The 23,245-nt window shown below is 41.8% G+C and overlaps 1 protein-coding gene across 5 annotated transcripts in view; it reads right to left on the reverse strand.

Annotated features, from left to right (window-relative positions):
* The window catches only part of CCNY (cyclin Y), a 268,565-nt gene that overhangs the window by 34,553 nt on the left and 210,767 nt on the right, over positions 1-23,245 (reverse strand). For 4 of the 5 annotated variants that reach the window (XM_064368452.1, XM_012445622.3, XM_012445624.2 and 1 more), the window contains 2 exons: positions 9,791-9,891; positions 2,325-2,360 (listed from right to left, as the gene is read on the reverse strand). In XM_064368452.1, the coding sequence (XP_064224522.1) occupies positions 2,325-2,360; positions 9,791-9,891 (137 nt within the window). The remainder of the gene's footprint in view (positions 1-2,324; positions 2,361-9,790; positions 9,892-23,245) is intronic. The other variant, XM_012445623.3, reaches the window with a different exon arrangement.

Here is a 23,245-nt window from a genome sequence, read left to right on the forward strand (position 1 = left end):
TGCTTGCCTGCATGATCACAGGCAGCAGAGACACAGATAAACCCAAGTGAAAGAAAGGTTCAACCCAGCAGGGAGTCTGTGAGCAGAAAGCAGCTTCTGGGTGTGCGTGGTTACACTCTGATACCGAACCTGGCTACAAAGAATCAGCGGATTCCCTCACCTTATTTACTGAGTTTTCAAATGAACCAAATCTTGAATCTCTGTGAAGCACTGTGCTGCATGAGAGATAGAGCCTGGCCATTCCTTGGTAGTTGAGCCCCATTCAATTTTCCTGAAGAACGAGAGCCCCACTCTAGAGAAACACTCACCTGAAGTAACTTTAAAAATGAGAACAGAGGCTAAAAATACAAATGAGGATTAAGAGCTGAAGCTAAGAAGACTCTGGAAAGGGGATTTTGGAGAATCCTCTGAGAAGCAGACTGTTTCCTTCCTTCCACTAAAAGCTGTGTGTCCCAGCTGAACAGCACCACACCACCTCTATCAAGCTAACAGGTCTATCATCAGCACCAAAAGCCAACTAGCATGACTCAGAGAGGAGAAGGTGTGCAGATGGGCATGCCTCCTCGAACCTAGAGACCTGCAGGTGGCAATCTGTACGTTAATCATGCTTGTTTACAAATGCTCAATTTTTCACTGGACTTTCTCTTCTTCCACTCACTCACTTTTGGCGCAATTCATCACCATTAATCAAGGAGAGCACTATGATTAAACATCTGGGTGGTAGACTGCATTCGTTTCCCAATTCCCCAGTTTACTAGTTGTATCATCTTAGTCAAATTAATCTCTCTGTGCCTCAATTTCTTTATCTGTAAAATGAAGACACCAGCATCATCTTAAGGAGTTGTTATTAAGCATGTAAAGAACTGACCAGAGCAGTCAGAGTAGGCACTTCACAAAGCTGACTCTTACTATTATGGCTCTGGCTGCATTCACTTCAGGGTCCATCACAGTCTAAGTACTGAGAAATATCTTAGAGATTCTAATGAAAAACTGTCTTGAAAGCACAATGAGTTTCATCGATGTGATTATACTGTTTTCTTAAGCCTTACAGATTTAAAAAGTTTAAACTAGTATAGAAACAGGCAACAAGACAAAATCTCCATTTTCACTGATATAATATTCTAATTCAAGATTTGGAGTTCCAAAGTTGTACTGTTTTGTAATTTCTTAAACCCAAAATTCTCAAGTGCCATAAAGAACCATGAATCACAATTACAGTATGGAAACAGGTGATCACAGAGAATCCCTTTCTAGGTGTCTGCTTCTGGTTATTCGTGTTTTCTCCAATACTGGCCATTAGAAGCTGTCATCCAACCTCCCCTGCACTAACCATGCTTTGTAAACACACACAGGTGTGGGACTCCCAGTGGCTGAGCTTGCATTTACCATGTGGTGGCTCTGCTTGTTCCCAAACTAGCTCACATCAGCTGTGCGTAGTAGACTCACAGAACATATATGAATGTCACATTATGCATGAAATATGACTACCATGAGAGTGGCTCTGTCCTCATGAAAACTAAGGAGGACGCTTTGGAAAGATTTGATAAAAGAAAATCACTAAAAATAAATTTGCTGTAGGTTAGGTGTGGTCAAAACTGGAAAGATTTTACACTCATCTGTTATGCAAATGTCCTCAAGCTTTCTCACTATTGAGAAAAAAACCAACTTGGAAAGGATGAATTAATTATAGCTGTGGCTTATGAAATATGTTTTGGTTCTCCAATCAATGTCCTGTGCTTGAAGCAAATGTCTTGAAGCTGCATTTAAAAAATTGGCAAATGAATGTATTCTTACATGTTTTACATTGAAATAAAATGGATAAGGTAGATTTTTTTTTCATTCCGTTTTAACTGACTTTTAAAATTAACCAACTATTGCCAGATACACTTACATCAGAGAGGGCTTCTACATTAAAATAGTTTATGCCTAACTTTGTAACAAAATTGCCTCTACTGAATTCAAACTATACATTAAATGTTTTTCATGTTAAAGCTGCACCCAGTAAACTTTTAAAATGACAGTTTACGAAAGACAGAATGTTTAAACAAATTTTACAGAAAATGAAGAAAAAGGAAGCCAAACATCATTGAGAAGCTTGGTCTTTTTGCTGGTTTCAACCATGTTCATTTGGTTTCCTCTGATTCGAAAGTAGTTCAGGACTTACCTGGGAAGTTTTAGTAAATTATTCTACCTTCAGAAATACTATGAAAATATGATTTAAGAACGTATAATTCAAAGGTTGAGGCAACTAGAATAGGAGAAAAATAGGAGCAACATAACAGAAGACAATGTATGATGTTTTTAGTACACAACCATCCACATACCTGTTTTTGATGTGATAATATATTGCAAGAGCGACACTGTAAAATAAAATGCAGAGGGATTCAGTGTCCATGAGCATACTCGAGACCTCACACGTTTCCTGGCCACAGTCTGAACGTAAATATTTAAACAGAAGTAAAAGCCTAACAATCCTTCTAAACAGTCCCATATTCAAAATACTGATCAGGAAAATGTCCTCTTCTGAGTAAATCAATCTGGTACCCATACCCAGGAATTATTAAATCTCTTCTAGAAACAAAAGAACTTCAAGTGATATTTAGAAACAAACTTGCTCTTTCTATTCAGAAATTTTCAGCTTTACTCGCTTAAAAAAAAAAAAGCAGGACTATGTAAAAAAATAGGTAGTGCAAAGAAAATACCTTCGGAAATCTCCAACTCATTCTCTGCTAGTTCAGAAAATTTGTGGTTTCTTTATAACTACCAGAAAAATGTGAGTATCACCCAAGAAGTTTGCTATTTTTTCTCTTAATAACCTCTTGGCAATCTGCCCAAGTTATTCATTCACTTGCTGAAATGGTACTCTTGTTTTATTTGTAGCACCATCTTAAAATTTTATTTTACATTTTAAAAGGTCTGAATTTAATGAACAATTACATTCCCTTTCCCTGAACTGTTTCTTTTCTAAAATAATTTTTTTCTGACCAGAAAATATATTCATTGCAGAAATTTTAGAGAATATATTTAGGAAGTATAAAGAAAAATCTTCTGCCCAAATATAACTATTAGCTTAAGATATATAGCTTTCTATAAATTATGTGTATAAGCAGACAGGTCTGTATCCTAGTTTTACCCCAATCATGTTAAAATTTTTTATCATTAAAAACACGATTTTAAATGGCTGACCATATTCCTTCATATGGTTGTCGAATAATTTACTTTTCTCCTACTACTGAATGTTTAGGTTGTTTCTAATATTTTGCAATTATAATTAACACCATAATGAACATACCAATATTAGTGCAATCTACGACTGTATTATTTCCATAAGGATACACCTTATAACTGGAATTACTTGACCTAAAGTCAGTAACAATGGCAAGGCTCTCAATACATACTGCCAAACATCTTTGCAGAAAGTCTACCCAGCGTCTCCCAGCGTCTGTATCAATTCACACTCACTGACACTGACCTCAATATTTCGACCAAGTGTTCTCCAACTGGACCAAAAAAAAAAAAGTGTGCCTTTTTCAATTTGAGCTTCTTTAGTCTCCTATCAAGTTGGCAGGGTTATTCATGTTCTGACCAATTTTTAAAAATCTTTCTCTGAAATTTCAAAAACTGTCTAGATACTTCCACTATGTTTGGTTTACATTAAAATTAATTGAGGCCAAAAATTATTTTTTAACCTTCTAAGAACATAGCTCACTGGCTGCAGCAGCCTGTGTTCTGATATTCTCAGGGTACCCACTCAGCCCAAACATTTCCGCTTACTCAGCCGCGTCAGCTTAGAGACAGGAGCATGCACCTTGGATTCCAAAGCACTCAGATGTTTCCCTGTGACTTCACATGACAGTAGCTAAACTCATTATCTTATATTCTTCCAAATCTCTCTCTTTCCAGAAATATTCATTCAAATGACTTCAGCCTAGTGTTGGAAGTACTCATGAGCAAGTAAGTGCTAATACATCCTTTTTCTCCTAATATCTTGAAAAGCATGTAAGCTTATGAAGAAATTATAACTGGAAGAACTGCAGAATTTATAAAAAGTAATAAGGTTTTCAAAGTGTTTTCACATACATTAACAGTCCTGTAAGAAAAAAAAATAGCAGATGTTACTGATTCTATTTTATAAATGGGAAAACTCGGGTTCAGGCGGTAGCTGCCAGGATTCCTGGCTTGTATAAGGCTGTGTGCCCTTCTGTTTGGCCTTATCGCCTCTGGGAAAGGGAGGAATTAGTTTCATTCATTTACTAGTCATGCAGTGATGACCGCTCTTCTAATCTAATGTCACATTTCAATGGAATGTTTCATGTGATTGGGGTTAGTGCCATGATTGCTATAATGTCTTTGAGAAAGATGTTCCTGCTTCCCCTGTGAGGGAGCATAAAGCAGCAGAAATATCACTAGACTGAAGTCACATCAACCTGGGTTCTGAACCGGGCTCCTTCCTCTTTATTAGTGCTAATTCACCTCTCGGAGCTTTTATTTCCTCAATTATAAAATTTATTTTCTCATTTTATAAAATTCCTTTTATTTCCTCATTTATAAAACAACACGACCCACATCATGGAGTTGTAATTATGATCAAACAAAACAAAATACATAAAAGCATAATCTCACAATATTAACTTTTAAAAGAAAAGTCCCTATTATTGTTATTCCCCTAATAAGAGGTCCTCTGACTTCTACAGACTGGGTGAAAATCTTCAGGGTCCCAAGGTCACTATCTCCCAAGCAAAAGGCAAGACTGGATATTATCATGGCCTAAGACCTCCAGGAAAAGTAGAGCCACTCTGTAGGCCAATTTCCACTCAAGGTTCTATCCCAGGAAGGGAGACTACCAGGCCGAGGATTCAGGCACAGTACAGCTCCGTGGACTAGCTCAGCAGTCGTCTTGAAGGAGGTGACTGCTGGGAAGGAAAGAGGCTGTCAGCTGACAACTGAATCAGGCCCAAGTTTGCAGCTTCACTCTACATACAGCCTCTCTTGTCCAACCTGAGGCTGGAATCCCCCCAAAAATGAATCTCTGCCCCAGTATGCCCCCTTTTAATTAGGCAGTACAATGGCCTGAGACAGTGGGGCAAGTAGAAATGAAGGTCCTTTCATATCCTAGGGGTTCTACAAAGGTCTGCGATATTTTAACTGTTTGCAGCTGTGTTTTGTCAAATACGGCTGTTGGAAAAACCAGCCTTACCCTAGACTATATCCAGGACTTTTATGGTGTGCCCTGGTTCTTGGACTTTCTGTTGGTTGACAACCCATCCTCTGGGAGTTGTAGGTATTTTAGAACGTTTTGGGTAGCCTTTTTAAAACGTCTCAGACCTGTGTAAGTCGGTGACATATTATCTACACAATGTTTTAGGTGATATGCAAGGCATTCACCCAAACAGCCAGGTCTCTGGCCATCAAGCCAGGACAGCGGTGGGGCTCTGTGAGCACTCCTGGAAGAGCACCTGAAGGGTCCACTGGGAGCCCCTCTGGTGAAGGCAAACATGTCCTGGGACTCTGGGTCTAAGGGTATGTTCAGGAAAGTTTTGTTATAGGACAGTCTATCATGTTCCTACACAACCAGTTAATCTTTTGGGACTAACATTTGGGACTGCAGCATCCAAGAGTCACCTTAGGTTTTGGTAATCAACCATCATCCTTCAGGTGCCGTTAGGTTTTGCATCGGCCACACAGAGCTGCTGTATGGGTTCTATGTAGGACGCATGATCCTCACCCTCTTTTTAGCCGCTGTTATCTTTCTGAGTCTTCCTGGGAGATGTGAATCTATAGAATCTGTCTTGGGTGGGGTCATATACTGGCTCTCATTTGACCCCCTCAAAGGCTCTTATTGCCCTTGCCCAGAGAGAGAATTTGTCTGGGTTACTCTAAAGGCAGCTCCCAGGAGAGTGTCTCTCCCCAAAATGTGTTTTGGGATTGGCGAGATGTAGACCCACAGTGGGGTGAGTGGAGAATGTCTACTTTGTAACAGGAAGCATGCTCACCTCAAACAGGGGGGCGGATGGCTCTCTGGATCCATATGGGTAAGTCAGGGGCCCAGAAACCATGAGGATCAGCAGGCAATGGGAGAACGCTCAGCCCTGGAGGCACCAGAGTCAAAACTCTTGGTTTTGCAGGAACCAATGAATGGTACCACACTGAGGAGAACTTTGCTTTCTTGTCAGTGTAGAGGTTGCGATGCTCACCACCTTCTGTCCTTGGGTTTTTTCCTAGAGGCAGTGCCCAGGGTTTAGGATTAACCCTAGTGGTGAACTGCTGCTATGGCTTTAGGGCTTTTTAAAGTCTAAGGAGAACTGTATTGGGCTGCCTATTTTGTTTTCAGATCTGTCCTTAGAAGATCTTGTCAAATTTGACTTTTGACACCCGTTTTGTTGGCTCTCCCCTTCTCTCTGGTCTCTTTTCAGGTTCCTCTGTTTTTGCAGTACTTCTCACCTAAGCTGTGCCAGTCATTGATTCTACTTCCCCTATTTCATCTACGAAGCCCCGTCCAAGGGACCGAAGGTAGGAAGCAGTGTCCTTCCATCCAGGTGGAGCAGCCTTGAGGGGCTTACTACGCATGTTGGCAATGAGCAGGGTGCCATCCAGTCCCTGGAAAGCAGGGGGACAGACAGCCAACCACAATGGCAATCTGTGCAACAAAGCCTGTGCCTTGTTTATAAGCTTCCAAGGTGAAGGACCCCAGGTATCTCCCCTTCACAGGGCCAGGATGATCCCGTCTCTCAGGGAACAGTCTGAGAGGAGTGCTGTGACATTGCTAATCTTTTCTGCCTCACCTCCAGAAAGAACCACCCATTGGTGTCTACCCTATAATCTTACCAGACAAGTACCTAAGGCCTCCTTTAGTTTCTGCCCAGAGTGGCTAACCAGATCAACTAACCCTGGCGAGCCACAGAGTTAACTGGCTCTTACCACCCTTACCTAACCCAAGTTTACCAGGCCAGAGAGTGGTAAAGGCACTCTGACTTTTGGTTAGGACACAGAAAGAACTCAGGGGACCTGGGGGTCCGGACCCTACACTCCAAGTGCCCAGCTTCAGAGGCTTGGCCAGCTCTGCCACGTCCTCAGAAAATGGTGTGGTTTTACCAAGGAAGGGCAGGAGCCTTACCAGAGAACAGAACATTTGGACAAAAGGGTTTGCTCAGTGGCTTTTGCCACATAGCTGGGGAAGAAGTAAATGCTATCTTCTTGCACAAGAAAACAAAATGGATTTGTGATTTTTGGCACTGCATTTGTCTTACTTCTTACCTACAGCTAAATTAGCAACGTATATGACAATCCTAAAACCTTCAAAGAGCAAGAGGGGTTGGGTTCCAGTAGTAGAGAGGGGCTGAGCCACAGACAAGGCTGTGATGGGCATTAGCTGTTTCCTGGTCCTGGAGGACAAGGACCCTGATGGTATGCCCCAGTGTGCAATGAGGCTCCCCACCACCCTCCGCTCTTTTCTTTGATCATCGTCTTCTACTTGTTAGAGGATTTTGTGGGGAGGGGTTGGCTGCAGAGGCACAAAGTGTGGTTGACAAACTCTAAATTCATACCACAGCTGCTGGCATTTAGGGGAAAAATGGGAAAATCAAGTTCTCAAAATAAAAAATTATGTCTACAGAAAGAGTGAGTACTGAATGAGTACCCAGCCTTTTATAGCTTTTCTTTCACTGTTAGATTAGCACTCAACCCTCTACCCCATCCCCAACTAGAATCTACAAATATGTTTATTTCTGGCAATCTCCAATTTACAGGGGAAATTGTCTTCCAAAAATCAGCTTGTAAATCGCTGTTTAGAACCTAGGGCATTCTCTCACAGTTACAACCTTGTAACTGGATTTCAGGGAGTAACTCTGGCCCACAAATGCTCACTTATGCCCACAATGAAGCTGAACTACAATATGAATGATTCTGTTATCAGTTCTAATGCCTGGAGTAGGGGGCAAGAGGACCTGGATTAATTGGAGGCAGAGAAAGCAAAGAAGAAAACAGGAGTTTCCTTTGACAGTAGTAGGGCAAGATTTAGGAAAATTTTTAGAATGGGACGGCATGTGGATTTCACAACTTCTTATCTTTTTCATTCTTCTTCCTTCTGAGTATCCCTTTCCTCTCCTATTGTCAACACCCCTGGCTGCAGAACTCAACTGGACCCGCTAATGTCTCTCAATGTGTTTGACTCTTTAGCTACACCAGGTATGAGATGCTGGTATTTCCAGGGAAGGAGTCTGATGGCACTGCTTCACTTGGGACCCACCCTGCCCAGCTCCTGGAGCACATTTTAAAAAGAGGGTATTTTTGGTTGAGCACAGTGGCTCATGCCTATAATCCCAGCACTTTGGGAGGCCAAGGTGAGTGGATTGCTTGAGCCCAGGAATTCAAAACCAGCCTGGACAACACGGTGAAACCCCATCTCTACAAAAAAAAAAAAATACAAAAATTGGCTGGGCATGGTAGTGTGTGCCTGTAATCCCAGCTACTCGGGAGGCTAGGGCGGGAGGATCTCTTGAGCCTGGGAGGTGGAGGTTACAGTGAGCTGTGATCACGCCACTGCACTCTAGCCTGGAGACAGAGATCCTGTCTCAAAAAAGAAAAAAAAAGAAAAGAAAAAGAAGATACTTGTAAAAGCAACCAAATTATAGACTGAAAGAGTTTCAAATGTGTAGTGCAGAGACCATGTCTTTGTGTCAGGGAAGCCCAGTATCTACACTGAAGTTGCAAGCTAGCTAGCTTGTTCCTGCTCTTCAGCTTCTCTGTTTTCTACATTCTAACCCACAGTTCACTTGAAAGTGGCAAGGGGACACTGGTGGGGGAGGGGAGGGCAGCTGTCCACTTCCATCTGGGGTCCTCAACCCTTGACTGCCTGTGAGACTCTCCTGGGGAGGTTTAAAAATCCAGATACCCAGAGTACACCTCAGCCAGATTCAATCAATCATGATCTGTTAAAAATCCAGATACCCACAGTACGCCTCAGCCAGATTCAATCAATCAACATCTGTTAAAACTCCAGATACCCACAGTACACCTCAGCCAGATTCAATCAATCAACATCTGTTAAAAATCCAGATACCCACAGTATCCCTCCACTAGATTCAATCAATCAGCCAGATTCAATCAATCAAGATCTGTTAAAAATCCAGATACCCACAGTACACCTCAGCCAGATGCAATCAATCAACATCTGCTAAAAATCCAGATACCCAAGTACACCTCAACCAGATTCAATCAATCAACATCTGTTAAAAATCCAGATACCCACAGTACACCTCGGCCAGGTTCAATCAATCAAGATCTGTTAAAAATCCAGATACCCACAGTACACCTTGGCCAGATTCAATCAATCAACATCTGTTAAAACTCCAGATACCCACAGTACACCTCAGTCAGATTTAATCAATCAAGATCTGGAGTCCCAGGTCTTGAACTAGAACACAGGATTCTCGTTTTATTTAGAAGGTAAAAAGTTAGCAGAGTTATGCCAGGATTGCTTCAATAAACAGTGCAAGCGTAGAAAGTATAAACAAAAATCCAAAATGCATTTTAAGTAATCTACATTTAAAATACTTTAAAATTCTGGTCTTTTAATGTAAATAGTAATATGTAAAAATAATTTGAATACCCCATATTTAACTACCAAAATCACTTTTAAAAAAGATTTCCTGAATTATCAGTGCTACCCCCACCCTAACTCACCCAATCTCACTACTTCCAGACCCCACAACCAACCAGCTTAGCCGTCAGGTTAAAGAACAGAAAAAGCATTCAGTTAAGTAAAAATAAATAAATAAATCCATATACCCACCATTTAATTGTATACTTGAGGTTTGGTTGACTGACTGTGCTATCATCTAGGAAAATGGTAGAGCAGGAGCTGTACTTCCTTGCTATTTGTCCTGGAGGATGCTAGAAGACAATAGCAACAAGATTACAACAATTACACAGGGTTCAGAATTCTCCCAAGAAACATCACCCCCTTAACTTGAGATAAGACCACAGAGGAAAAATGTCTTAGCAAGAAATGTCAACATTACCACCAAGAACAATACAAAAACTTTATTCATAAAATGAACTTCCTCGCTCTTTCATATATAAAAGTCACCACGACCACACCTAGTCCCTAACTTTCTGCAACAGGATTACAGCAAACTCTTGCAATCAAGCATCAAAAAGTATGTTTCAGAGTCCACAAAAATCACCTGCCCCACGGCTTGCGTTAAACGTGGGATTTACTGGCTCACTACACTAACAAAAGCCTGCAATTTAGGTGGTGGCCTGGTTTCATGCACTAAGATCAAGACAAGTGTCCACTGTACCCATTTTCCTTACTCTTGAAATACAGTTGATTTAGGGGCCATAGAAAATGCAGCCAACGTTAATTTAGAATCTCCTGGTTCATCTGCTTGAATTTCAGCAGGTAAAGTTATTAAAAAAAAAAAACTTATTCCCTTGTTAAGGACAAAATAACTTTTAAAGGGGAAGATTATCTGACACTTTTGAAAATACAACCAATGAATCACCTTTAAGTAGTTGCTTGTGTGCCCTTATGACTAGTTCTTTCATAACTGTACAAGTTTTGAGCTCTTTGGAGAACATTAGAATAGAATTACTTCTAGAAGGTACTGGCAAAGTAAACAGAATCTATATTACACACTGATGACAGCTAGTTGAACACTAAGTAGACTTCTGGCAACCCAGTAGGACAATACGATTAGTACACATCAATCTGGATAGCTCTTGATCAAAAGCAAACTAGAAAAAAAATTAAACTATGCAAATAAGCTTCCACTTACCTGATGCTATGCTGAATATCTAAGTGTCATTTTTCAGCAACAAAAAAACCAATCCCTTGGGGATTACAAAATCGTCTGCCTGACCTGCCTGCCTGCAACACACCCTGGGTATACACAGTTCACGAATTTAGTAAGGAAGCCTCAAGGTTAGAGACCAAATGCCCTGTTCAATATCTGACAACGTATTTCCCATTTAATAAGGTTTCCTCGTAATAAAGTAAGGAAAATGTGAAGCAGCCTGAGAAATATGTAAACAATGTTGTAAACAGAATCTCTTCTCAATACTAGATAACAAATGATACTAGTTACTTCTTTGGGGATCCAATTTGTATAATCACAGCTAGGGGACACTGTGCTGCTGAAGCATCCTGACCTCGGCGCCCTGATCTCACAACAGCAGCAGCACAAGGGGTCAGAAGGAAAGAACCACAACCAGGAAATCCAGTAGGTAAGGCCTTTCCCCAGAGGTCTCTCCTTAGGCTCACACTCTTAAGTGCCTGTGCGGGGACAGGACATAGAAAATGCTTGTGAAATTTAAGTCACAAGTCAAATGTCAGTTTTCGCATGGCATTTAACATCTATCAAATGAATCAAAACATTCCATTAAGACAATCCAGACATTAAAAATAAGTCTCTTCCCCTTTTTAAGCTCTTGTAGCAATCACATGTAAGTCATAAAAGACATACTAAGGCCTCAGACTCTGAGAAAAGCTATTACTATAGGTGGTAAACTAATAATGCTTAGGAAATTTTCCCTACAGATGTAAAATCTACAAACAAAAATCTACGTTTAAAACAGATCTTATATTTAACATTAAAAACCAGGAATTAATCAAATTTTTTCCAGTGTTAATTTTTAGAGCTATGGGATAACTTTAGAAATCCCAACAATGAAGGAAAAAGACAGTAATAGTTCATTTTTGTTTCTTGTGGGGTTTCAATTGTTTCCTCTGATGCAAACTCCTTCCAGATTAAAATGTAATGGGACTTGGAAAGAATAAATGGTTTCCCTGAGAAAATATAAGCCATGAAGTCAGAAAAAGAAGAGTGATGCACATGGGTGAGGATACAGACAATGTCCCCTCATAATCTAGGAAGTGACCTTTGTGAGCTGATGTGCCCGACATCCCTGTGTGTGCACCATCCCTAAGGCTCAGAGGGTTAACTCAAAGCCAGCTACAGGAAGGGACCCTGTCCTGGCCTGAGAACTGCCCCAGCTGCAGGTCTGAGCACCCCAGAACTAAGGGCTGATCTGCCAAAGCCCTCGATCCCAGGGGAATGCCAACTCAGCTTTCAAACTATTTAACAACTTTGAAACTGAATAAAAATCCCAAGTATCAAGTTACGAAGATTTTGGTTTCAGAGTATCTCAACATTCCACATACCATTTAGGCCCTAAGTCATCTGTTGACTGTCAGGACTACAAGACTCACAGAGTGTGAACTTCTCTTGATCTGAACCCCACATCTAAAAAGCTGAAATAACTGTAATCCTTCCACCAGAAACACTCTTGACCCCAGGGCTGTCTCTGTTTTTTGTTGTGAACTGGTCTTCTCAGGGTGTGGCGGAGGAAAGACGCAACACCTGCTGTGCGGCACCATCCAGCAATTGACTGATGCCAGGCCCCTGGAAGCAGCAGGGGAGCATCCCTCACAGAACAGAGCGTGCTAATTCGACGGTTTTAATAAGCACGTGTGTCAGATACTTCTCAGTGTTACTCAAAATGTCTCGTTAATGTATTGCTCCACGAGTCTGAAAAATTGGTATGCTTGTATGTGTGCATGCCTGCACACACACAGACCCTCCCACTTAGGTTCCCGTCTTTGCCAGTAAATGACACAGCAATGTGATGCGATGGAGAAACAGCAGGGCACGACTGGTAGTTAACCTGACTTGGACATGACTAGCTGTGTGGCCTGGGCAAGTTACCTGGTCTCCCTCTCTGCCCCTCAGTTTACTTAGCTGTAAAACAGAGATGAAAATGACAGCCCATCCCTCAAGGGGCCATCACAGGAGTGCCTGAGTTAGTATTTGTAAAGCACATTCAGCAGGGCGAGTGTGTGGGAAGCACCTGTAATAATCGTTCAGTAGAAACTGCATTAAACAGGTCAACAAAGCAATAGGGATGTTTTTTATGCCTAATGCCTACAACATTTTGGAAAAATATAAAAGGAAATGTCTAAGGCAATGTTTTACCTGCAAAGGATGGGCATCACCCTCTAGACAACTCAGAAAGATTGTCCCAAAAGTGTGTCGGTGAGAGCACAGATACTACAGAGTCAACCATGAACTGCTTAGAAGGGGAGCCTGATGAGTGAGAAGCCCAATTACAAATTATTCTAAAGAAATAAAATTTATATCTTTGAAATAACATGAACCTTACAGATTATGTTATGAATATGTAGAATAAAAGAATTTTAGAGCTCTACTGAAGCAAGGTCATTTAGTCCACCTACTCACAAAATGTCTGTAGTATAAAATATGATTCACATCAAGGTCCACTAATATACAAAAATTGTTGAATGATTTATGTAAGAAGACTTTACTCAAGAATTATCATGTGTCCCAAATAATGAGATTATCCACTTAGGTAATTCCAACACTGATGTCTGTCAGATACAAAGGTACATGGTACACACATGTACACGCACAAACACACGATCAAAGCGCAGGATGAGGACGAGGAGGAGGCAGGGTAACTTTCACTGGACCTTCCACAACGACCCCCAATTTTTCTCCCAACTATTTCAACTTTTCCCACTCACGACACCCCCTCAAATCTTCCACCCATGGTCATGCTGAGCTCCCCACAGGGAGTTCAAGTCACAGAACCCAGAGGTCACCGGGCAGCACCCCTTCACGTGAGCTTCTTGCTGCTGCTTCTTGGCAAATCTGTCGTACCTTCCCCTACCTGGAGTAGAAGCCTTAACTCTCTCAAGGCCAGAACTAATTAGTCCCTCTGCTTCTTCAAAATATCTTTCTGAATTGGCTCACCCTCCACACTTCCTCCCAATTCACAAAAACCTCTAAGCTCACTATGCAGATGGGTCCCCTGCAGTCCTCCTACTAATGTGATATTTGAATGGAAGCTTTTTCTTTCTGGGATTTCCTCCCAGCTTTCCCCCATCTTTCTGGCTACTCAGTCCCAGTCCCTTTGTGAACTCGGCTTCTCTGATTTTCACTGGATGTGACGGTCTTTTCTCCTTCATCTAAATACTTTCCAGGGGACCCTTACCCACTCTCACTAATTCAACTTCCTTCACTCTCTGATGAGTCCCAAATCCCTCCTCTCTGGCCCCAACATCTCCTGAGCTCACTACTGCCTGGTCGACCCCTCCATCTCCATGTTTTTCATGGGTACCTCAAATGCCAAACTAATTTGTTCCTCTAATCTGTAATGGCTTAAAACTAGAAATCCACAAAATATTCTTGAATCTTATTTTCCTTTCTGTTGATCTCCTTGTATCAAGTGCTATCGATCCTACTCCTAGTACATTTCCACATCTTCCTCCTCCCTGCACCCCTCTGGCCACTATCTGGCATATGAACACCACGTGGACTTTCACCTGTATCACTGCAGTAACCACCTTGCCTCCTCCAGGCTCGCTCCTCTTCAAACCATTCTTCTTCAAGTGCCACTGTCACCTTAATGCAAAGCAAATCAGATCATGTCACCTCTCTGCCTAAATGGTTCCAAGGTGCTCCACTGCGGAGAGGCACATGAGTCAACTCTCCACCCCTCCAGGTTCACTGTTCACTTCCTCCTTCCCCGCACACCACACTCAGACATAATTCAAAGATGAAATGAACAACGGCCACTTTTATTTAACGGCCATCAAGCATGAGCCCACAGTGTTCTCGGTTACTTTACATGTATTCATTTAGAGCTCACAAGCATTTAGAGCCCTGCAATGCAGGTAGAATTCCCATTTTACAGATAAGGAAATCAGAGAAACAAAGCAGCATTTCCAACACCAAATCTAAGACACCAGAGCTTAAAACCATGTTTGTCTGACTCCCAAGTCCGTGCCTTCCTCCCTGGGGTTCTGCAGCTCTTCCCTTGGGCTGTTCTCTCCTAACCCTTCTCGTACCTTAAAGGCCTTTTCCCTCCCTGACTCCACTCATCCTTGAGCACTCTGCTGACAGCGCTTCCTCTACATGCCGTCCCACCACCGGACCACGTGGGCTGGGAACCGCTCTGTGTGTTCTATGTCCATGCTTGCCCTCCACAGCACCAGTAACTCTCCACTGTCATTTCCAGCTCACTTGTCTATGCCGTCTCTAGGATCTATACTGCAGGTGTCTTGGAGGTAGAGACTGGATAATTACTTGAATCAGCAAATGAAGAACAGCTCCATCCTGGGACTAGAGTGCTCACCAACCCCAACTGTGGGAAGTCATCTGCCTCCGTGATGGCACAGGGTCCTCTGTGAGGGACACACAGCAGTTATGTTACGGCAGAAAGGGGCGCGCCGTGTGGTGATGAGCTGGCAGCAGGAGTCTGCGCCGTTAGGCAGTGAAATGCTGACATATGCAGACATATGAAGTGGGGCATGGCAGGAAGAACAAGGAGCCAAGTTCTCATGAATGAGATGCTCCAGACAGGTGGGGCAGGAGCACCGTGGAGTCAGAAAGCCCAGTGGTCTCCTGCAGCTCCACCACTGACGAGCTGTGTAAATGTGGCCAAGTTACCTACACAGGATAATCACACATCCTGGCTTGCTCAGCAAAGCCCAAGTTTGTCCCTGTTGTTCTAGAATAACCAATAACAGTACCCCTTTTCATAAACAATTAAAATGTATAAGCCTATCACCTTAGGCTTAGCCTCCCCAAGCTTCAAGGTCTTCATCTATAAAATTCAGATACAGAGCCTGTCCTTCGTTGTGGTGCCATGAGGACTATATGGAATAACACCTGTAAAATGCTTAGCACGTAGATGAGCTCAATAAATATTAAGTCACTTAACACTTGAGTCTCTAGGTTTTAACTTCCCATTTTCAATTACTGTCTTATTTCTTCTTAGAAAGGTTAGAATTTTAAAAAAGTAATAAATAATTTAAGGGCCAGACATGGTAGCTCCTGCCTATAAACCCAGCACTTTGGGAACCCAAAGCAGGAGAATCAATGGAGCCTAGGAGTTTAAGACCAATCTGAGCCACACAGCAAGACCTCATCTCTACAAAAAATAGAAATAAATTAGCCACGTGTGGTGACGTGTGCCTATGGTCCCAGCTATTCAGGAGGCTGAGGCAGGAGGATCTGTTGAGCCCAAGAAGTCAAGACTGCAGTAAGCCATGATTGTGCCACTACACTCTACCCTGAGTGACAGAGTGAAACCTTGTCTCATAAATAAAATGAGGTAATATTATTAGAGGAAAAGAAGTAGTAAAGGTTTGTGAAAGAAAGTGATATAAATGAAATCTCTAAATATGAAAGCTCCATAATTTTTTTTTTTAATCTTTGGAATGGCAAACTATGACCTTTGATAGAGGCGGCGGGTTTCTGTATGCAGCCTCCTCAGGCCACAGAGAAAGGACATTTGTACTGGCACTCCTTGACTAGGAATGAATGAAATGCCTGCTGGAGCGCAGAAGCAGAGGGGAGGCTGGGTTGTGCGATCACAGCTGCTGAATGCCCAGCTCACAGTCTCCACAAAACCATAAAGGACACTTACTTGCAGAAGTGTCTTTGCCTTATTCACACAGCTAATACAGGGTGGAGTGGTAGTCAGAAACTATGTGCGGAATTCTGAAGCCTGTGAAACCCAGAGCACTGATCAGCAAAAACAAGGGTGCTCACAGGTGGATGCTCACGTGTGGAAGCCAGGCTGGGAGAGAGGAGATTACCATCAGCACTTTTCCAAGACCACCCGGGGCCAAAGAGAGGCAAAGACAAAAAGCAAAACTAAGAAAAAATCTTCCTCTCTTACCTCAATGTGTTCACAAACTAATGTTCCATAGAAAGAAAAAGAAGGTGCAGGTTAGGCATGGTGGCTCATTCCCGTAATCCCAGCACTTTGGGAGGCTGAGGCGGATGGATCACCTGAGGTCAAGAGTTCGAGACCAGCCTGGCCAACATGGTGAAACCCATCTCTACTAAAAATACAAAAATTAGCCGGGCGTGGTAGTGCATGCCTGTAGTACCAGCTACTGGGGAGACTGAGGCAAGATAATCGCTTGAACCTGGGAGGAGGAGGTTGCAGTGAGCTGAGATCACACCACTGCACTCCAGCTTGGGTGACAGAGGAAGACTCTGTCTGTACCCGCCTTCCAAGAAAGGGTACAGCTTTCAGGAGGATCAATTTTTTTTTACAGCAAGACTAAAGTAGAAGGCAAACAGCCACCATGGAGTTAAGAACAAGGTGAACCAAATCATTCTCTATGAAAGCAGGAAAATAAACCAGCTATGGATCTCAGAACACACACAGGGAAAATGCCACCTTTATGGTAGAATTCTACTCTGTAGAATGTATTTGGCCATAAAAAGAAATGAAGCTCTGAGATACATGGTACAACATGGATGACCCTTAAGAACATTATGCTAAGTAAAATAAGCCACTCACAGAAGGCCATGTATTATATGATTACATTTATGTAAAATACCTAAAACAGACAAATCTATGGAGACAAAAAGTAGACTAGTAGGGAAGGGGAAGGAGTAGGAATGACTGCTAATGGGCACGGGGTTTCTTTTGGGGGTGATGAGTGTGTTCTAAAATTGACTGGGATGATGGTTGCACACCTCTGTGGTTATACGAAAAACCACTGAACTGTACGTTTAAAAAGCTGAATTTTACATGTGAATTGTATAGCAATAAAACTTACTTTAAAAAATAAGTTCTTCATTAGAAATTAAAAAGTCAAAGACCAAGGTCAAGAAAAAAAACCCATGGGATAGACTGGAATTGGAAACTTAAAGTAACAGTATGAATTCATGATTTCTGAAATGTCTGTTTCCTAACTACATCTGCTAACTGGGCCTAAAAGCAGTAACACCCCAGCAGCAACGAGCACACATGGTGTCCAGATCTCGGTTCTAATACTGTCTGCCATTAAAAGGAATCCGGACTCCCTGGCTATCCAGGACTGACGCAGAGGAGGTAGATGAGCCTGGAATATCTCATTGTGCCAAAGAAAAATGGAGTTCTCAAAACAAAACAAAACAAAACAAAAGGATAGGGCATATCACGAGAACACAAAACCAGTCTTAAAAGACTGCCACTACCCAAATCTAGGACAATGTGAGCATCAAAATATTTAAGCACAGTCATGAACTAGCTATCACTGAAAAAGCAGAAATCCAAGAGTCTGTACCAAAGATGGATAGATGGATGGACAGACAGATGGACAGATAGGAACAGAAGGCTCTGCCTTGAAGCAGAACACCTACTGACAAACGGAGAGGAAGTGTGGTAGAAAGTGTGGCTGGAAAACCACCATTTTGTAAACAAAATAACAAAGACTTGTTCAGGCAAGCCTGATCAACAGAGCTAAATCTGGGGGTGGGGATAAGCTGCAGGATATCTACATGGTCTTAAGGTGCCTGCCCATGGACTGCTTGTTAGTTGCACAAAGGGGAAGTGAGTAAACAGACAGTGGGGAATCCAGACAGCACCTTGCCAGGTGATCAAAATCAACACCACAACAAGAGTCAGGCAATGCCTGCCTCCGGATTCGATGCCCTGAAAAGGGCAAGGGAACATTCCACGTAGTACTCTGGCTGTAAATGCTTAACTGAGTCAGGCAAATGCAAAATGAGCAACATTATGTTGTTATTATAAAAAACAAACAAACAAACAGAACAAACTGGCCCTGTATTCTTCAACAGTGTCAATGTTCCGAAAGACTGAGAAAGGCTGAGGATCTGCTGCAGATTAAAGGGCATCGAGGATGCATGCCAACTAAATGCCATGTGTCAGCCTAGACTGAAACCCGTGCCACAGAAAAACACGCTGTAGCAGACATTACGGAGCCACTTAACAAAGCTGGAATAGAGTCAGTTAATTAGAAGAAACAAATCAATATTAAATTATTTATTTTGACAATATTGTGGTTACACAGAGAATAGCCTTGGTCTTAGGAAATACACAGCAGAGTACTGGGGGAAAAGGCAGAATGGAACAATCTATTTCCAAACAATTCAGAAAAAATAAAAGACAATGATCAAGGATATGAAGAACATGAGAGAACACTGTTTAAAACTGGTGAATCTGAGTAAAGGGTAGATGATAGTTTTCTGTATTATTATTACAATTATTCTGTAAGTTTGAAATAAAAGTTAAAATATATATAGGTATACACACATACATGCACATATACACACACACGCACATATATATAGGTATATATAAAGTCAAAGAACAGATTATAACACAAAGCTAAGGGAAACAGAATCTGCTTCTTCAAGGGCTTTTCTGACAAAGCCCCTGCTTCAAACAGAATGCTCCTTCACAGAGCTCACTTTATTCCTTTCTTCTCTCTACTCGAGAAGTCCCTGAGCAAGATGATGATGTTGAAAACTGAGGCGGTTAGGAGAGCAATGAAGTGACAAACAGAATGGTACAGTGAAGAGGCCCTCAGTCCCTGCCCAGCTAGCAGGACTGGCTATGCTTCCTCTACCCCTAAGAATGGCAGCAATGGACAAGAGTCAGTGACTGACTAAAAGGAGAACAGCTCCTTCCCCACACGCAGCAGCGTCTGAGCAATGTGAAAACCAGGCAGCTGTGGTCAAGAACTTGTGCTGGCTAGTTAAGGGATGAGATTTTAACACTATATACAAAAACTCAGGGCTTCTAACTACAACTTCCATGGAGAACACACAATTTCCTAGGTGAGTTCCTAGGATAAATCATAACATCAGCTCAGCGGCCCCTTCACCTGGGTGTCTTAACAAGGCATGGGAGCTTTCAAAGTGACCTTCCACAAAGGCACTAGGGAAGCAATTCCACTTGACAGCTGCCCTGTATTTGAACAGACCATTATACTTTAAAAGCGCCACTTCCTTTGTGCCTCATAACAAGAGTGCCAGGATGAAGGAGGGGAAGAAGGGGTGAAGAAGAAACAGAGGTAAGAAAAAAAGAACATCCTCCACAAACATAACCAACACATTCAAGGATGGCTTACACAAATTCTCAACAGTACCAGTATTTCCATGTGTGCAACATTATCATTTCTAGACATTCTGCAAAAAGAAGAAAAAACAAAGAAGAGAGAAAATAACAAAACATCTACCCCATTTCAACATCCATGGGTCAAGCAGAACAGGTGGTCTGAGAACCAGAGCATCTAAGGTTCCTTCAGTGACGTGAAAATCCTGTACTCTCCATTATTGCTGCTACTATTCTATAAATTTGAAAATACTTCCAAGTAAAATCTGGATTTCTTCAATCTTACTGGATTTTTAAATTTTTTACTGATATTAAAACTGAGTCTTCTTTCGCATCCTCCAAGCATATGGCATTGATGCTAACATAGCAGCTGCTCAATAAACTCTCATACTATTAAGAGCAAATCTTCCAGAGGCAAAAGCAAGATTCTGAATGTTTTAAATTTCAATTCCTAGATGTAGCTCACTGCATTACTTGACTTTTATGACTTACAGATGAAGCCTATAACCAGAATAGACACCATTTTACAAGAAATCCTATTCCTACCTCACTCAAAGCTAAAAGGCAGAAATCAATTTGGAACTGAACTACGTTAAGAGGAGCAAACTATTCAAATCAGTATTCCCAAAGGAGCCGAACAGAATATACTCCTCCCGGAAAATCCTGGTCTTAGTGATTATGAAAAAACTATATCCATACTCTAAACAGCAGCAAGACTTTCATTAGTTTTCATACTGAACCTGGAAAACTAAATCAAATTTACCTAAACTTCAATGGGCAATAATCATAATACAATATATGAATATGGTGTTATAATTAGGCTGCAAATCATTACCTCCTTTGAGTCAAGTAGGTCTGGAATTATGACTCATCCTAGGAGATAAGAGAACTGAGACTTCAAGATGTTTCCAAGATTGCCCAATTAACAGGTGGCAGAATGAGGGCTTGAACAAAGTTTCTTGTGGCTCTGATTTCTGCTAACGATGTGACTCTTGCTTCGCTGCAACTGTCCCTAGTTTCTTTACTTCCTCACAAAATTTCCTGAACTATCACCAGACTCAGTGTTGAGACAAATGCTTTGGATTTTTTGAGGATGACACTACACAGAAACCCCAGTCGTTTCAAAGTGCACCTATGGCAAACAAGACAAAGGAAGCTGGCTATTCAACTCCTTATTCATTCTGTTTTCATATCCTCTTTTAGCTTCTTAGAATAATCCATTATTCTATTATTATCACCAGGTGGCAGGAAGATACCATAGAAAAATTAGGCTAAGGTAAAAGGCCTGCATTCTCTCTGAGTTTCAGGAGTGATTTTTTTTTTCAGAGTGATTCTTAACTCCAGCCACCTACAACGTCACCCACAATCTACAATCAGAGATTTTTACACTTTAATTAAAAGATTCATTAAAATAGTTAACCTTTTTCCTTAAAAAAAGGCAAAGTCAAAACGTCAGAAAACTTTAAATAAAGTATAAACTTTAAATAAAGCCCTTTCACAGCCTTTTAAAAATACGTGTATCTTCCATATGTATTGAATTTTCCCAGCTGGGCGCAGTTGCTCATGCCTGTAATCCCAGCACTTTGGGAAGCTAAGGTGGGTGGATCACCTGAGGTCGGGAGTTCGAGACCAGCCTGGCCAACATGGTGAAACCCCATCTCTACTAAAAATACAAAAATTAGCTGGGTGTGGTGGTGCATGCTTGTAATCCCAGCTACTCAGGAGGCTGAGGCAGGAGAACTGCTTGAACCCAGGACAGGGAGGTTGAAGTGAGCCAAGATTGCCCTAATGCACTCCAGCCTGGGCGACAGAGTGAGACTCTGTCTCCAAACAAAAACAAAAAACAAACAAAAAAACCAAAAAACTTCCTCTAACTGTTCACTTTAATTACATCTAAAACATAGGCGCTGATTAGGATATTAATCTTTATAATATATTCACCCTGACTGAACTTGGTGTCAAAACATCCAAAGTAGTTTATTTTCAAATGGTTTCAAGCTTTAAAACCTGTAATAATTCCTTGAAATGTCATCTCTTTTCACTTAATCCTCTGAGTCTCTCTTGGCTGTTCTGAGCCAGTTAAAGGCCCCTCTCATTTTCCAGCCTGGGGTTCCATTCTCTACTGCCCCATTTCCTGAAGAATGTCCTGGGTCTAAGTCCACTTTTTTCACTTGCTCACGTGTGTTGTTTGCTGGAAGCCAGAAAAACCTTACTGTTCTCCACCTGCAGGAGGTTATTTCCCCTGCAGTTATCATGGTCCTGGGAGTAGAGGTGAACACCCCCCTTATCTTGGATGGCTTACCTACACATCTGCATTCATTTCTCTTAAATAGTAGCCTCTTTGTAGGTTATCTCAGCAACATGTACTAAGTGGGTTCTTCAGGAACTTGAAATAAATTAAAGAAACAACATCCCTCATAATAAAGCAGATAAAAAAATGAAATGGTATAATAAGGGCAAAGAATAACTGTCATTCTCGAGTTCGGAAACAGACTAAATGATGAATTTTAGTTGAGATCCATGTTCAGAAGTGAACCCTAGAGACTGTCCCATACAAATTTAATTATAAATGTTATCTCTAACTTCAGATAAGCAAGCTAAACCACCTCTGTCACGTGGGAACTAGTGTTATTATCTGAGGCGCACAGAGGGTTTGAGCTAAGTGGGGCACAGAAGCCAGACCACCTGGGACTCGACCCGGGCTCCACTGTCTACCTGGCTAACTTCCCTGTGCCTTGGTCTCCTCATCTGTAAAACAGTAATACTAAATTGTACCTACCTAGCATGGCCATTGTGCTAACTAAATAAGTCCATTAAACCAATTACAGCAGAGCTTGGCAAACACACTTTAAATCACTCAGCAGATGGTACTGATGATGATGATTATTATTGCTCGTCCTTTCTCCGCTGTTCTAACTTACTATTCCCAAGTTTCAAAACCTGAAAAGTACAGCTGCTTTATTAACCTAATTGAATCTGTAGGTAAATTCACTCAAATGATATTTCGGCTGGTTGGACTGGCACACTCCCACAGCTTTTCCCAGCATGGCAGGACTGATGACATTCATTTGCGGCAAGGTCTGTTCACAGTTTGGAGGGTCATGCTGCTTGTTACAGGGTCATATGTTACATAAGAAACTTAGCACCCAGATTTCTTTTCTATAGGAACCAGTGCATTTGCAGAGATCTCAACAACTGTGTGATTTCACTCTGTGTCAGCAGATGCAATTTTACAGAGGTTTGAAGGCTGGGCTGGGTTTCAGAAGATACTGTGAGAATGCATGGCCTCCCATTCTAATCCATGGGCTGGGTGCAGCACATGTGTACTCAAGTGTGTGGCAGGTGCCAGGACTGTGCAGGA

The sequence above is a fragment of the Aotus nancymaae genome, unplaced genomic scaffold (genome assembly GCF_030222135.1).
Source record: "Aotus nancymaae isolate 86718 unplaced genomic scaffold, 86718_ANA_hifiasm-v0.15.2.pri h1tg000077l, whole genome shotgun sequence".
Taxonomy (NCBI): Eukaryota; Metazoa; Chordata; class Mammalia; order Primates; family Aotidae; genus Aotus; species Aotus nancymaae.